The following is a 15833-nucleotide window of genomic DNA, read 5'->3' as shown; positions in this document are numbered from 1 at the left end:
TCCTCGGCAGGATGTCGGCTTGGGGAGGGCAGGGCCGGCCCGTGGGCAGGTCGGGCACCTGCGGGGGCACCTGGGGGGGGGGGGTCCCGCATTTTGCGTCTCCCTCCCAGCGCGGTGCCCCCCCCCCCTCCCCCCAGAAGCCGTGCCACCTGGCTTCCCCGGCGGGATGTCGGCGTGGGTCGGGCAGGGCCGGCGGTTGGCAGGGGGCGGGTCCCGGGCGGGCCCGGCTCTCCGGGGTCTCCGGGCGGAGGAGGGCGGCTGGGACGAGGACCGGCCCCCTCCCGCCCCCTTGGCCGCAGCGCTCGGCGCAGGGTCCCGCGCGCAGCCCCGTGGAGGGGGGACCCCGCCAGCCCGCCCCGCTCCGGCCGCGACCCGCTGGAAAAGTTTGGCGAGGAGTTGGAGGAGGAGGAGGAGGAGGTGGAGGTGGTGGAGGAGGAGGAGGAGGAGGAGGAGGAGGAAAGGGGCGGGGAGAGGAGGCTGCGGCGGCGGCGGCGGCGGCTGGGACCCCGGGCTTCTCCGGCGGGAGGCGGACACCGCGGTCCTCGCTCGGGGACCCTCCGGGCCTCGCCCCCATCAGAGAGGGCGGCTCCGCCTCCAGCGCGGCACAGCGCCGCCCGGGTGGGCTCCCCACCCCGGACCTCCGGACCTCCGGACCCCTGAGCCTCTGGACCTCCGGACCTCCGGACCTCCAGAGTCCTGAAGCTCCGGACCCCTGAAGCTCCGGACCCTTGGACCTCCAGACCCCTGAACCTCCGGACCCCCGGACCTCCAGACCCCTGAAGCCCCGGACCCTTGGACTTCCAGACCCCTGAACCTCCGGACCCCCGGACCTCCAGACCCCTGAAGCTCCGGACCCTTGGACTTCCAGACCCCTGAAGCTCCGGACCCCCCGGACCCTTGGGCCTCCGGACCCCCGGACCTCCGGACCCTTGGACCTCCGGACCCCTGAACCTCCGGACCCTTGGACTTCCAGACCCCTGAAGCTCCGGACCCCCGGATCCTTGGACCTCCGGACCCCTGGACCTCCGGATCCTTGGACCTCCAGACTCCTGAACCTCCAGACCCCTGATCCTCCGGACCCTTGGACCTCCAGACCCCTGGACCTCCAGACCTCCGGACCCTTGGGCCTCCAAACCCCTGGACCTCCGGCCCCTCGGACCTCCGGACCTCCTCCCCGCCTCCCCTCCGGCCCCTCGGCCCCCCGCCCCCCCGACAGCCATGGGCCCGCGGCTGCCCGGAGCCCCTGCCCTGCTGCCCCTCGGGCTCCTCCTGCTCGGGGGGCACCTGTGCCCGGCCGCCGCGCTGGAGGAGAAGAGAGGTAGGGAGAGGGGAGGCAGGGAGGGAGGCAGGCTCCCCGCGACCCCCCCACCCCCGTCCTAACCCTCTGCGACACCCCCCGCCCCCCCCGAGGGTCCCGGCCCGGGGCGCCGAGCCCCCGCCGCCCGGAACTCGGCTCGCCCTCGTCGCTTGCCCCGGTCCTGGGGGGATTGAAGGGGGGGATCCTGGAAGCGTCCCAAGGGGTTTCCTGGGAGACTCTGGGGGGATTCTGGAGGTGTGAGGGGGGCCTGGAAGGGTCCTGGGGGTTCTGAAGGGTTTCGTGGAAGGTCCCGAGAGGGTCCTGGGGGGTTCGGGAGGTGTGAGGGGGTCTTCGGGGGTCTTAAGGGTTTCCTGGGGGGTCCCGAGTGGATCCTGGGGGGGATCCTGGAGGTGTGAAGGGGGAGTTCTGAGAGGGTCCTGGAGGTGTCAGGGGGTTTTCGGGGTTTCCTGGGGGGTCCCGAGTGGATCCTGGGGGGGATCCTGGAGGTGTGAAGGGGGAGTTCTGAGAGGGTCCTGCAGGTGTGAGGGGGTCTTGGGGGGGGGGGGGGTCCTAAGCGTTTCCTGGAAGGTCCTGGGGGGTCCCGAGTGGATCCTGGGGGGGGGGGGGTTCTGAGAGGGTCCTGGGTGGTCTTGGGGGTCCTAAGGAGTTTCCTGGAAGGTCCTGCGGGGCCCTGGAAGGGTCCTGGGGGGGATCCGGCGTGCTCAATGGAAAGAGCCCGGGCTTGGGAGTCGGAGGTCATGGGTTCTAATCCCGCCTGTGCCGCTTGTCAGCTGTCTGACTGCGGTCAAGTCACTTCTCTGTGCCTCAGTTCCCTCATCTGGAAAAGGGGGATGAAGACTGCGAGCCTCACGTGGGACAACCTCATTACCCTCCATCTCCCCCCAGCGCTTAGAACAGTGCTCCGCACATAGTAAGCGCTTAACAAATACCGACATTATTATTATCCTGGAGGTGTGGGGGGGGGGTCCTGAAGGGTTTCGTGGAAGGTCCTGGGGGTCCTAAGGGGTTTCCTGGAAAGTCCTGGAGGTCCTGGAGGTGTGAGGGGGTCCTGCGGGGCCTGGGGGGGTTTCCTGGAGGGCCCTGCCGGCCAAGCTGGAAGGGCAGAGGTCCTTCCTACCGACCCCCTGCCCAGGACCCAGGACCCAGGACCCCTCCCCCGGACCCCCACCCGTGTCTCCAGCCGGCCCAACCCGGGATGGGAGAGCTTTTCCCTCCCCTGCCCGGGTGGCATCCTCGTCCGTGCCCCCGGGTCCTCCTCCGGCCCGCCTGGCAGACCACCCCCCCGGGCTGAGCATTCGGAACCCTGGGCGGTCCCGGGCTCTGGCTCACTCAAGTGCCACTTGGTCTGTTTCTTTTTATTGGAATTTATTCCGTGCTTACCATGTGTCAGGTACTGTCTAAGCGCTGGGGATAGATAGAAGTTCATCAGGTTGGCCACAGTCCCTGTCCCACGTGGGACTCCCAGGCTGAGTAGGAGGGAGACTAGGTAGGTAATACCCATTTTACAGTTGAGGAAACTGAGGCGCGGACCCAAGCCCTTCCGGGGAGCCACCTGATCCCCTCCAACCCTCATCCCCGATCCCTCGGTTGGCCGGCCTCCCCGGGAACCCAGGCGTTCCCCCCCCCCCCCCCCCCCCGCCACCCAACCTCTGAGGGTTTTTTTAACAATAATAATTATGAGGATATCTGTTCGGCGCTATGTGCCAAACACTGTTCCGAACGCTGGGGTGGAGGGAAGGCGATCAGGTTGTCCCAAGCGGGGCACACAGCCTTAATCCCCCTTTTACAGATGAGGTAACGGAGACCTAGAGAAGAGAAGTGACTTGTCCAAGGTCACGGCAGAGAAGTGGAGGAGCCGGGATTAGAACCCACGTCCTCTGACCGCCAAGCCCGGGCTGTTTCCGCTAACGGCCCGGAACGGTGGTTGGCACGTAGTGAGTGCTGAACAGATACCGTCATCATCATCATCATCATTATTATTATTATTATTATTTAAGCCACGCTGCTTCTCACCCATGTGCGGGGCAGGGGGTGAGGTGGTGGTTGGGGAGGGGGTTAAACGAGGGGTTTCTTTCTGAACCCAGACCGGGCAGGAACCTGTTTGCCTTTCGTGACTCCTGACAATAAACCCACTTGAAACGAGAACACGCCGATTGCTCAATCCCCGACTCAGAAGCACCCGAGTCCCGAACCGAGCAGGTTCTTACCTGTCGTTGGTGTGATTGGCTCAGGGGGGTTTGGACGGGCAACTCTTTAGCAGCGATTGCCCCGCTGGGGAGAAAACCCATTTTGGAACCGCCCGTTTCTCTTCTTTTTCAGCCAAGAAGAGCGGGGTTAGTGGCTGCGAGGAGTTCCGGAATGGGAACCTTATCTATTAATTCTGGTGTACTTTTCCAAACGCATAATCCCGCGCTTTCGCGCGGCCGGTCCTCACTATTTATTAATTGACGGCCTGCCGTGTGAAATGTCACTGACGTTTGTAAGGACGGGCACTAGTGCTCTCCGGGATGTTTAATCCTGCATTTCTCTTAGCCCCATCCTGAGGTCTCGTTTTACTACTTTCGTACGGATGTAGAAGTAATCATTTTCTACTCCCAGAACTTTTCGGGCCTTTTAATCTGTCGTCGAATGAGGTTTATCCTCCCGTCTTCTAACTCCTTCGTGGCCTTCCAAGCTCAACGCGCGGGCACTCGATAGCTGTTAAGGTTATTTCTTAAATTTAAATAAGGCAGAATATGGTCTTTTTAAAAATGGAACAGCCATCGATACTTGGAGAAGTGTATATTAGTGCTTAAGAACTAGAGTTTTTGTTTTAATGTCGTTCCCACTTAGAGAGACTCACTCTGGGAGGGAGGTTCTGGATAAGACCAGTGCAGATATCTCAGTGGCAATCACGGTATTACTCACTGGGGTATTTACAGGTTTTGCGTTTGGACACGGTTGCTCTTCCACATGGGGGGCCGCGATCTGTATTATCCCTATTTTACAGAAAACTGAGACCTGGGGAGGTGAAATGACTCGATCAAGGTCACACAGCAGGCCAGTGGCAGAGCTGGAACTCACATTTTGGTCTCCCGTCTCCCCAGCCCTTTTTCTTTCCGTTAGGCTACCCTACCTCTCCTGTGCCCAATTCTGAGCTATTTTTAGCCTTTAGTGAAATTACAATGAGATGGCTCATTTAGACGTATTTCTTCATCCGAGTAGTGCCAGTGGAGTAAATTCCGCCATGTGGGTACCTTTAGGTATCCACGGGCATGTGAATTTGATTATTATTTGCCTAGGAAAGGTAGAAGGAAGGAAGAGGTCGGAAAGGAAGGGAATCCTCTGCAAAGAGGACTCCTGAATCCCACAGAGATGGCCCCAGGCTGCAGAAAACTTGCTCGGGTCTGCACCCCTGAGCGCACACCTTTTGAGAAGGCAGGGGACCTCGGGCACATCTCTCCCGGCTCTGTGTTTCAGATCCAGACTGTGAATACTGCATATATTTCCTAAATACGCCGGTTCAAAATCATCGCCTCTCGACAAGGTAGCTTGGAAGGCTAGGAAAGAATGAACGAGTTGACTGGTTTGCACCCTTCCTCCCCCCACGGACAATCTCCATCTCTGTGTGTTTCAAAACTGGGGCAATGCCGACCTTTGTTTAGAGCAGTTTGTGGCCAGTCTGAAAATCACTGGATGCAGACTAAATAAGAAAAGGCGGCTCTTTTTGGATTTAGCTCGGAGCCCAGATCAGTATGGCAGAGAGGGATAAAACCTTTGGGGTGACCCTTTCATTCATTCAATCGTATTTATTGTGCGCTAACTGTGTGCAGAGCCCTGCCTGTACCAAGCGCTTGGGAAGTACAGTTCAGCACAATCCAATTTGACCCTTGCCAGCCATAGCCAAGAAAATCAGTTAAGTTCCCAGTCCCATTCTTGGGTCCTGAACTACTAAGAAACCGATAGCTGTCCCAAGTGCTTAGTACAGTGTTCTGCCCACAGTAAGTGCTCAATAAATACGATTGATAACCCAAATCTCCCATATAGTTAAAGTGTAATTTGGGGAAGTAGCTAGAGGCATCCTTGGAGTGAAGCCCAAAAGACCAGAGTGTCTTTTGCGTGCCTTAGAGTCACCTAACGTGCAAAGCAAATCCTGCTTTGATTTGGGACCAACAAATTCCGTTCTGCTGTAGCTTCTCAAGCATTTGGGTCTGGAGTAACCGAATGGGCTAGGAAACGTGTTTCGTCTCTATTTGCCACTTGCATTGGTTAATCCTTGGACTGTCAGCAGTTGCATTAGTAATGATGATGTTGATGGTATTTGGTAAGTGCTTACCATGTGCCAGGCCCTGTTCTAAGCGTTGGGGTAGATACAAGGTCTTCAGGTTGTCCCACGTGGGGCGCACAGTCTTAATCCCCATTTTACAGATGAGGTAACTGAGGCACAGAGAGGTTAAGTGACTTGCCCAAGGTCACACGGCTGACATGTGACGGAGCGGGGATTAGAACCCACGTCCTCTGACTCCCAAGCCCGGGCCCTTTCCACTAAGCCATGCTGCTGCTTTATAATTATGGTGTTTGTTACTATGTGCCAGGCACTTTAGCGCTGGGGTAGATACAAGATAATTGGGTTGGACAAAGTCCCCGTCCCACAGGGGGCTCACAGTCTTTATCCCCATTTTACGGATGAGAGAAATGAGGCACTGAGAAGTGAAGTGACTTGCCCAAGGTCGCACAGCAGACAAGTGGCAGAGCTGGGATTAGAACCCATGACCCTCTGACTCCCAGGCCCGTGCTCTCTCCACTAAGCCATGCTGCTTCTCTTACAATAAAGTACAAGCCCCTCACGAAACCTTCTCATATGGACTGCACCACAAACTGTTGTGTTGCAAATAATTCGTATTGAACTCATGTTGGAGTGTGTGAAAACAGACTCAATTTTGCAGTTGCATCTTAAAGTAATTTCCTTCAAGTTTTCAGGAGAAGGGTCCCCGAAAAAGCATCTTGATATTTTTATTGTGTGTCGACTGAGATTTTCTTTCACTCTCCGTTACTCAAGTTCCTCCGCCTTTCCCCCCTCCGTATTGCACAGAAGGAAAAGGTACACATGTGGTATATATTCACATGATGGTAATTTCTTCACTGGCCCGTAGGTATAGGCAGCCCTGTGGGAGCTTTCACAAATCCACATGATGACCGTGAGTCCTGGATTTTGTATTTAGGAAGATGAAATCCATAAATGGCACACAGCTAGACCGCTCCCCATTGACGAAGCATCTGTGAATCCAATTCATGACATCATGTGTTGGGTAACCTAGCCGATATCGACAGATAGTCCTTCTTATGCTTAAAAGGTCTTTTTTGTTTGTTATTTTCTGTTTTTGTTTTTTTTGTGAGTAGTATCTACTAATGAAGTTTCCCATGCCCGTTGAGGGTGTGCGGCGTTGTCAGGTAGTGTGGTTTGTGCATATTATCAAGAATCTTGATTTATTCTTCAGCTAGTGAGTCGGTGATGGACAAACCGTTTGTCTTCCTTGTGCTTCACGCCCACTGGGGCTCATAATAGAGTACTTGTTTTGCGCAGGGAGAATTTAGATGAGAAACTATCTTAATTCATGCTAATGTCAGGAGCAGACTTTTCTGTTTGGATCATTCAAAAGTGAGCCAAAGATGACTAATTAATGATGGTAATGGTAAAGTACTTTGCAAGTATAAAGCACAATGGAAGTACTATTAATCCAGAGGAGAAACCTTTCTGATTTCTCTTCACCATTTCCAACTTTTTATATGTTCCGGGGGTAAGGGACTAACTTTTTGTGTGTGTGTGTGTGTCGTTTCAGAGTCCAACTTTGTGTCTTTTTTTCGCTGTCTAGCTTCTTTCCTATCGCTTTAGTCTCTGCCTAAGCTGTCCTTTTCCCAGTTGTTGGAGTGTGTATCTACTCTCTCAGTAGTTTAGATTTCGCAGTTGGCAGCTGGATTGCTATTTGTGGTTTTTTAAATAGCCACCAGGTGACTTTGGGGAAACTCACCCAGCAAAGGGTCAGGCGGTGTTTGATCGATGCAGTTGTGGAGTCAGGGATAGTGTGGCTAAATGAAATCTACAGATCATCCCCACAGCTCATTTAAACCGGTAGTTCTAATGGTCTTCTCCACCAAATATTGTACCAGAATTGTTACAAAGGGCCATCTGTCTGGTTCCAAACTTCCTTTTCTTTTCCAGTATATTCTCTCTTCTAATATCACAGAAAAATGGCAGAAGGCAAGGGGGCTGGCACAAGATTGGGAGGAAATGAAGGGTTACCCCACCTACAACTGGACAGTCCCCAAATGACCAAGAGAAGACTGCAGAGCTAGAGGAGACATGGCATTTTCTACCCATCTACTGAAAAACGCCGTCACTTCTACTTGGCGCTACCTCAGAGAAACTCTGAGAGATTTGTGCACAAATTAAGCATGTGCGAAAGCCTATTTATAGTGCTGTCCTGCTGAACTGTAAGAAAGTGTGTTGTGTTCAAGGTTGATGTTGTTCTGTCCTTTCCTGTTTGGGTAAAATGTGAGGATACTATAAAAAGAAACACAAGCACAATGAGCTAATAATTAACGTGCTATTTTAAAAGTAGGTAGATGTGGATATTAGTGAATCATTCTTTAAAATGGAGTATTTTTTCCCCATGCTTTGTCTTTATAGTCGTAAGGGTTCATGCATTCGGGAGATGACGTTAGGAGACGTTAAAGCATATTCAGTTTTAAAGTAAAGCTTCCAATTTGGTTTTGCATCATTTGTTTCGGTAAAAGTGACTTTCCTTTACTGAAACTGTTAATGGGGCCTACCCAGGAAGTCTTTGTTGCCTTATGTCTCATATGGACTGTTTGATAAGTGGAACTGACGTTTTCTGGGCACGCTTTAATTTTTGATTACTTTATTTGAATTTAAACACTCCCACAAGCCCTAAGAAGGTGAAATTTTGCTGCCACTTTTGAATACATAGAATTCTTTAGTTCTAACTGAATTTATCAGAAGACATTTTTGTTTCTCACGATCATTTGTTTCTGATACAGCCCTACTTGAAAACTGTTTGGTTTTTTAAGCATAATTATTTCCTATTCTGCTTACTAACAAATCTGGACAATCTCTAGCCAAAGCATCACCAGGAAAGATTGGACAAAGAACAGTAGAGAGTTATCATTATTATTATTATCATTATCCCCTGTAGATTAGAAGCTCCTTGTGGGCAAGGGATTGTCTGTCAACTCTGACAATAATAATGTTGGTATTTGTTAAGCGCTTACTATGTGCAGCACTGTTCTAAGCGCTGGGGTATACAGGGTAATCAGGTTGTCCCACATGAGGCTCACAGTCTTAATCCCCATTTTACAGATGAGGTAACTGAGGTTGCCCAAAGTCACAGCTGACAAGCGGCAGAGCCGGGATTCGAACCCATGACCTCTGACTCCCAAGCCCGGGCCTTTCCACTGAGCCACGCTGCTTCTTAATGTACTTTCTCAAAGCACTTAGTACATACAGTGCTTTGCACAAAGTAAGTGCTCAATAAATACCACTGATTGATCATTCCAGTGATTTCACCCTTCTTAAACAAAGCATTATATTTTACTTACTGCTGTGCTGCAAACTTTTACATTATAAATGTGCGCTTGTCAAAATAAATGAGGCAAGCAAATTTGTTGTGTTAAAATTATGCCTTTGTTTTTTGCAATTTTACAATAGCCACTTCCATGAATTACCTCTTCATTAAGGTGAATTTATGAGATTTTTACCATATGTTAGAAATGCAAGTAAGTGACTTTTCACTGTTGTTTGTTTTTTAGCGGCCTACACTTAGGCGACAGTCTTAAAAGGGTGAAACCAAACTACTTTTCCACTTCACCCCTGGCTCGGCCCAAGAGAGAGACTGAAAATAGAGTAGTCTTGCAGCGTCGGCATACTGTGGGGAAATTTACTTTCAAAGAAAATAGCTTTTGGATTAGATGCTTTACATTAACTGAATATGCTTTAAGGTTTCTTAATGTCATCTTCTCAATGCATGAACTCAAAACTGTAAAGATTCGGCATTGGAAAAAATCACTTTTTCCACTATAATGGATCAGTAGAGTTGAATAGATCCTATAGCGTAATCAGATTTAGCATTTGTTTCCTTTATCATTGCTGTTATTATTTTATCACATTAGTCAAACTGTCATGTGGATAGTCAGAAACAGCGTGGCTCAGTGGAAAGAGCACGGGCTTTGGAGTCAGAGGTCATGGGTTCGAATCCCGGCTTGGCCACCTGTCAGCTGTGTGACTTTGGGCAAGTCACTTAACTTCTCGGTGCCTCAGTTACCTCATCTGTAAAATGGGGATTAAGACTGTGAGCCCCACGTGGGACAACCTGATTCCCCTGTGTCTACCCCAGCGCTTAGAACACATAGTAAGCGCTTAACAAATACCAACATCATTATAGCGAAGCAGCGTGGCTCAGTGGAAAGAGCACGGGCTTTGGAGTCAGAGTTCATGGGTTCGAATCTCGGCTCGGCCACTTGTCAGCTGTTTGACTTTGGGCAAGTCACTTAACTTCTCTGTGCCTCAGTTACCTCATCTGTAAAATGGGGATTAAGACTGTGAGCGCCACGTGGGACAACCTGATTCCCCTGTGTCTACCCCAGCGCTTAGAACAGTGCTCGGCACATAGTAAGCGCTTAACAAATACCAACATTATAGAAAAACCGCATGAGATACATTTTTTTTTTTTTGCTATATGCCCTTTACTAATTTCCAGTGGACTAACTTCAACAAAAAAAGAAAACATTATGAAAATGAGCAACCGCAATAACCCACTGTAGTGATTTAAATGAGATGGCTAACTTGGCCTCACTATAAGTACTGTGTTTAAAGAGCATTTATGATACTCTGCAGGTTAATATGTGTTATGTGTTGCCTACACTGAAAATCTGTACTCGCCTTTTTTTACTTAATTTTTAGTCAGTGGTTTAATGTATTGTTTTCGTGGGACGAGGAAACATTAAAATCTGCTTCCAAAAAAGCAAAATAATAATAATAGATTTAAAGGCTTCAGGAGACTCAGAGAGAAACTTGGGCATATCCTTGACCTGCTATTTGAGGTCCATTTGTAAAACGGGGATCGAATACCTGTTCCCCGCCTATTAAGACTGTGAGCTTTTTGTGGGACAAGGACTGTGTCTGATTTGATTACCTTGCATGTTCCCCAGTGCTTAGAAGAGTGCTTGGCACGTAGTAAGCACTTAATGCAAACTACAATTATGATTATTAGGTCTAGATGAGGAGCCTGTATTCTCCCAGAAAAGCAAGTTGAAAGTTGTATTGCCTTGGTATTTGCCAATTAAACTAACTCCTCTGAGTCTCTGGCAGGAGGTACAGTTCTGTTCAGTGGAAGGTTACCTATTTTCTATGACTCACGCATACATTCAGGAATGCATACCAGTTCTATCTGTCATCAAAATTGGAGCGCTTCTGTGTGAAGCCCTGAAACTGTGAGCTTAGGGAATATTTCACAAGCACAAGACATAGTCCCTAACCCTTAAGAAACTTAAATTCAAACCTATGATTTAGTCAGTCATCTACTTGGAAAGAGGGGGCTGGACTAGGTAAACCCACTGAAGATCTTTTTCATCTCGAATTATTTTACCCTACTTCTAGACCCATAGCACTTGTCCCAGAATAGCCCTTTCCAGTTTCCTCTTCCTCCTTTCTCCTCCGCCCACCCCAATCTTACCAAGAATTTCTGGAGGGGTAATTAATTATTCATGAAAATGGATGGTATGATTACAGAATGAAGTGGGGAAGTTCATTTTGGAGGGTAAAAATATAAATGCTATGAAGGAGCCCGAAGGTAAGCGGAGAAAGCAGCTTGTTTTAGCAGTTTGGTCAGATATTTTTCAACAGTGCCTCCAGCAAAGTAGGATCATTCTCTTATACAAATCCGTGACTAGTCGTCTCTTTGATTTAAATGAAAGCAGGCATTTAAGCTCATTAGGATGAGTAAACAGCTATTACTGAAAGGGACAATCTCAACAAATAGTGTAGCGCAAAGCATCCCATTTTGTTTACGCTACTCTTTTTTAATGGAAGCCATTAGGCGGGGTTGCAATTGGGAGCATTGCCTTAATACAAGAACCATTTTGTACATCAGGACTATTTGTTACAATAATTATTTTGGAGCTCTTCTTCCTTTTTAATACACCCAATCAGTTCCTGTTTGAATTGGCCATCAACATAAAAAATGTAAAACTTTTACTTGGGGGAGGCTTGTCCCGTTCTAGAAATTTAGAAGCTTTTATCCTCTAGGATAAATTCTCTGTTCCCAGTCCTTGGGCCCCAGTTCTTCTCCCACGGCACTTCACCTTGAGTCAAGCTTGTTCTATTTAGCCTAGGCAGAGTTACTCATCTGGGAAATTCAGGTTGCCTGAATCATCCTCTAGGTAACTGGGAACAACAGTCCATTCAGAATCTCTCAGCTTGGCCCTTCAGAATTGTCACGGGATGTCAGGTGGTCGGATTGGTTTGCTTTGGGGAAAGCTCATCTCTGCAAATAATAATAATACGATGATAAAAGTATTAGCATGTTTCCTATGTGCCGAGCACCGTACTAAGTGCTGGTAGATGCAAGATAATCAGGTCCCACATGGGACCCACTGCCTAAGTAGGAAGGAGAACAGGATCTGAACCCCCATTTTGCAGATGAGGGAACTGAGGCACAGAGAAATCAAGACATTACAAATGGAAGAAATAGTAGAGTATCTGGATATTTACATAAGGAGATGGAGCCTGCGTGGATTAGGAAAATAAGGTGCGCAAATATGGGCGGAAGCAGTGCGAAGGTTGCAGACTGCACAGATATTTTGCAGAACTAATGACTTTAGACTTCTTCAATCGATCAATCTTATTCATTGAGTGCTTATTGCATGCAGAGCACTGTACTGAGCACTTGGGAGAGTACAGTACAATAGAGTTGGTAGTCACGCGTAAGCTTACACATGCAGAATATTTAATGACAGTCCTGATGTGATGTGTATTGCTTGTTCTAGTGGGGAAATGCACCGAAGAGAATTTGCCACCTCCAGAAGCCTAAAAAGAGCACAGATCAAGTATGAGTAGTTTGGAAAGGGGAGATAATATTTAATTGACACCAGGTGACCTCCAAATGAGACGTCAAGGATGCCAGCTTAATAGTGTCATCCTTGCCGAAGGTGGAGAAAGACCTAGTAGGTCATTAAGTCTGCTTTTCTGCCTGGGCAGGCAGCTTGAGCCTCTACGTTGAGGCTGTAATGGACATCCAAGAAAAACAAACTACGTCTAAAAACAAATTCCTCTCTCACAAGGAGACGTTCCATTCAAATTGCCTTCTCTGGGTATTGTTTCACCCGCACGTGCTTTCACTGTGCCTTCAAAAAGTCCATGGCAGTGAGAAACCTTAATATTTGATTAATTCCAGAATTTTGATGGGAATATTAAGTAACGGCAAGAATAACAGATCTGATTACCTTTAGGCGAACTTGAGTGAGTGGGCCTTTGAACCAGAGATCTGTGGATCCCATGTTTTCTTAGCTGTCTAAGCTGGCTATACAGCTGATGATGGCTTCATGACCACACTATGTTGTTGTTCTAGAAGCAGAGGTTCTTGGTTGTTTGTACGTAGGCTGTTCCTCCCTTTTGCGGGGTGGCACTGTAAACTCTTTCTCCTTGTGCAGAATCTTTGACCACCCAGCACTTCCCTGGCAGAGATTCCAGAGGAGTGTATGCCTTGGTGAATGCTAATAATTGTGATATTTGTTAAATCCTTACTATGTGCCAAGTGGTATATTAAGTACTGGAGTAGGCACATGATAACTAGGTCAGACAGATGCATGGAGCTCACAGTATAAAAGGGAGGGAGAATAGGTATTTAATCCCCATTTGATAGCTGAGGAAACTGGAGCACAGAGAAGATAAGGTGAGTTGCCCAAGGTCATGCGGTTGATAAGTGGCCAAGGGGGGATTAGAACTCGGGTCCTCTGGCTCCTAAGCCCCGGGCTCTTTCCACTAGACCGCGGGGCTGCTGCAGTTGCTGGACAGGGAAAGGATTCAGGGTCTCCTGCAGACTTCTCAGATCAGAGGTTGAGGGAACAGGATGGAAGTAGAAGATGGAAGAAAGGATGACCAAGAGAGCAGTTAGTACATCCAGCTGATGACCTTGTACCGTTACAGCACTTGGCAAGTAAGAAGCAACCAACAAATACCTCATTTGCTATTATAAAGATCCTGATGCTTGTTGGCTGCCCAAAGCATTCAGAATATAAACAGTGGTATTTGTTGAAATTCCGCTGGGTATACAGATTGACTACCCCTCTAGACTTTAAACTCGTTGTGGACAGGGACTGTCTGCTTATTGTTTTATTGAACTTCCCCAAGCAGTTCAGCATAGTGCTCTGTACACAGTAAGTGCTCAATAAAAGTGATTGAAGAAATAAATGAGTTTCCAATCGGGAAAGGCAGATGTTCCCTTTTCAATTTTGTTTGTTGGCTCCTCCTTCGTACCCCACAAAGATCTGTTCTGGCGCTCCCAACTCTCTTGCGGAGCTCATCTGCTTACAGGGATGACATGGCATCAGCTACCCTCTCTCTGCAGATGACTCTTCAGATTTTTCTCTTTAACCCTGTTAGTTCATCTGAGCTACTACCCCTCAGTTCTTCATGCTTCCAAGATATTTCCACTTGAATGTCCCACTGGCACCTCAAACTCAATATGTCTAGAACAGAATTACTCTTCCTTCTTCCTCCAAACCCACGCCTCCCCTCATCTCAGTTGCCACTGTCCCGGAAGCTCCCATCCTCGGTATCATCCTCAACTCCCATCTTGCGTGTCTGTTCTCTTCACCCTTGCTCGCCACCTCTCGCTCTCTGGTCTTCTCAAGGTAATCTTCTTACTATGCTTCACCCTCAAATCTCCCGCCTCCAATGCCTCACTCCCACAGTTCTTTCCAAAAAAAAAAAAAAAAAAGTAAACTCTTGGCTACTGGCTTTATCTTTCCCTAACAGTTGAGAATAGCTATTTCTTCACCACTGGAAAACATTTCCCAGCCCACACAAACATCTATTTTTTTTTTTATGGGATATGTTAAGCACTTTAATAAGCACTGGGGTAGTTGCAAATCAATCAGGTTTGACTCAGATTGAGTCCTGTGTTGGGCAGGAGGGACGAAGTAGGAGGGAGAATGGGTATTGAATCCCCATTTTACAGTTGAAGAAACTGAGGCACAGAGCAGTCGAGTGACTTGCCTAGGGTCACGCAGCAGTCAAGTGGCAGAGCTGGGATTAGAACCCAGATCCTCTGACTGCCAGTCCCATGCTCTTTCTGCTAGACCCCCCCAGTGCTTCCTGAAAAGTAACCTGAGGATGGGGGAGAGGACAGTGTGGGAATGATGAGGATGGTGTCTTGGGCAGTCAGAGCAACAGGGAAGACAACCAGAATGTCCAGGCCGTGAGGCCCCTTCTGCCTATGTATCCAAACCATGAACCTCAGTTTCCATACTTCCAGTCTGTTTCAGCCCTCCTGCCCATCCTCTAGGCAACTGCTCTTTCACCACACATTTATACCAATGTATGTTTGGTCATGGAGTCTCACACAGCATAAATTCTGTGTCCTTTAGACCCTCTCATAGAGTGAATGTACATATGCTAATGGAAAAACCTGACTTTTAGCATTGAGAGTATCAAATAGGAAACAGGCTTTTCAAGGGGAAAATGTTTTGATTTTCTCAGGTTGTAGATTTGATGGATTTCATATATCCAGCAGGAAGAGCAAACCTGAATTCAACCTACTGTACTTAGGCCAGATTTGAGCAATCCAGGTATTCATGCACTTATTAGACACTGTTAGATACAGTGACCTCATGTGTAGTGGTGAAACAAGTTTGAAATGTATTTACTCTGGAAAGTAGGTTTAATGCTAACCTCTATTTGCCAAGTTGCTTCATTTTATGAGAAGAACTTGGGTAACTGGGCAAAAAAACAATTTTAAAATGTAATAGCTTGTCTAAACGCAGGCATTCTTTCTCTGTGTATAGGCATCACTGCCAGTTTCTTCTTAATAACTGTGGTGTTTGTTAAACACTTACTAGGTGCCAAGCACTGTACTAAGTGCTAGGGTAACTAGAAGCAAATCGGGTTGGACACAGTCCCCGTCCCTCATGGGGCTCTCAGTCTCAATCCCCATTTTGCAGGTGAGGCAACTGAGGCACAGAGAAGTGAAGTGACTTGCCCAAGGTCATACAGCAGACAGGTGGCGAAGCTGAGGTTAGAACCCATGACCTTCTGACTCCCAGGCCCATGGTCTAACCACAACACTGGTGTGTTCTTGTAGTGTTTGGCCAGGCCTCCCTTCTGGTTCACAAATATTAGGTAAAATGGAAATAGCGCTTGGAAGAAAAAGTGTCTACTGCTCAAAATAGGCCATCCTTCAAGAAATAAGAAACCTGAACAGCATCTCAACACAAAACTTGCCATTTTAGTTGGCCCATTTAC

At 48.6% G+C, this 15833-nt stretch overlaps 1 protein-coding gene across 4 annotated transcripts in view; it reads left to right on the top strand.

The window, feature by feature from the left end:
- The window catches only part of EGFR (epidermal growth factor receptor), a 298096-nt gene that overhangs the window by 69841 nt on the left and 212422 nt on the right, over positions 1-15833 (top strand). For 2 of the 4 annotated variants that reach the window (XM_029062042.2, XM_029062041.2), the window contains exon 1: positions 510-1318. The exons of the other annotated variants lie outside the window; for them this stretch is intronic. In XM_029062042.2, the coding sequence (XP_028917875.1) occupies positions 1219-1318 (100 nt within the window). In that variant the 5' untranslated portion in view covers positions 510-1218. Of the gene's footprint in view, positions 1-509; positions 1319-15833 lie in introns of those variants that run through there. 4 annotated transcript variants of the gene reach the window in all.

Source organism: Ornithorhynchus anatinus, chromosome 4, assembly GCF_004115215.2.
Source record: "Ornithorhynchus anatinus isolate Pmale09 chromosome 4, mOrnAna1.pri.v4, whole genome shotgun sequence".
Classification (NCBI taxonomy): Eukaryota; Metazoa; Chordata; class Mammalia; order Monotremata; family Ornithorhynchidae; genus Ornithorhynchus; species Ornithorhynchus anatinus.
The sequence above is the reverse complement of the archived record's forward strand: the minus strand, read 5'-3'. Positions and strand labels throughout refer to the sequence as shown.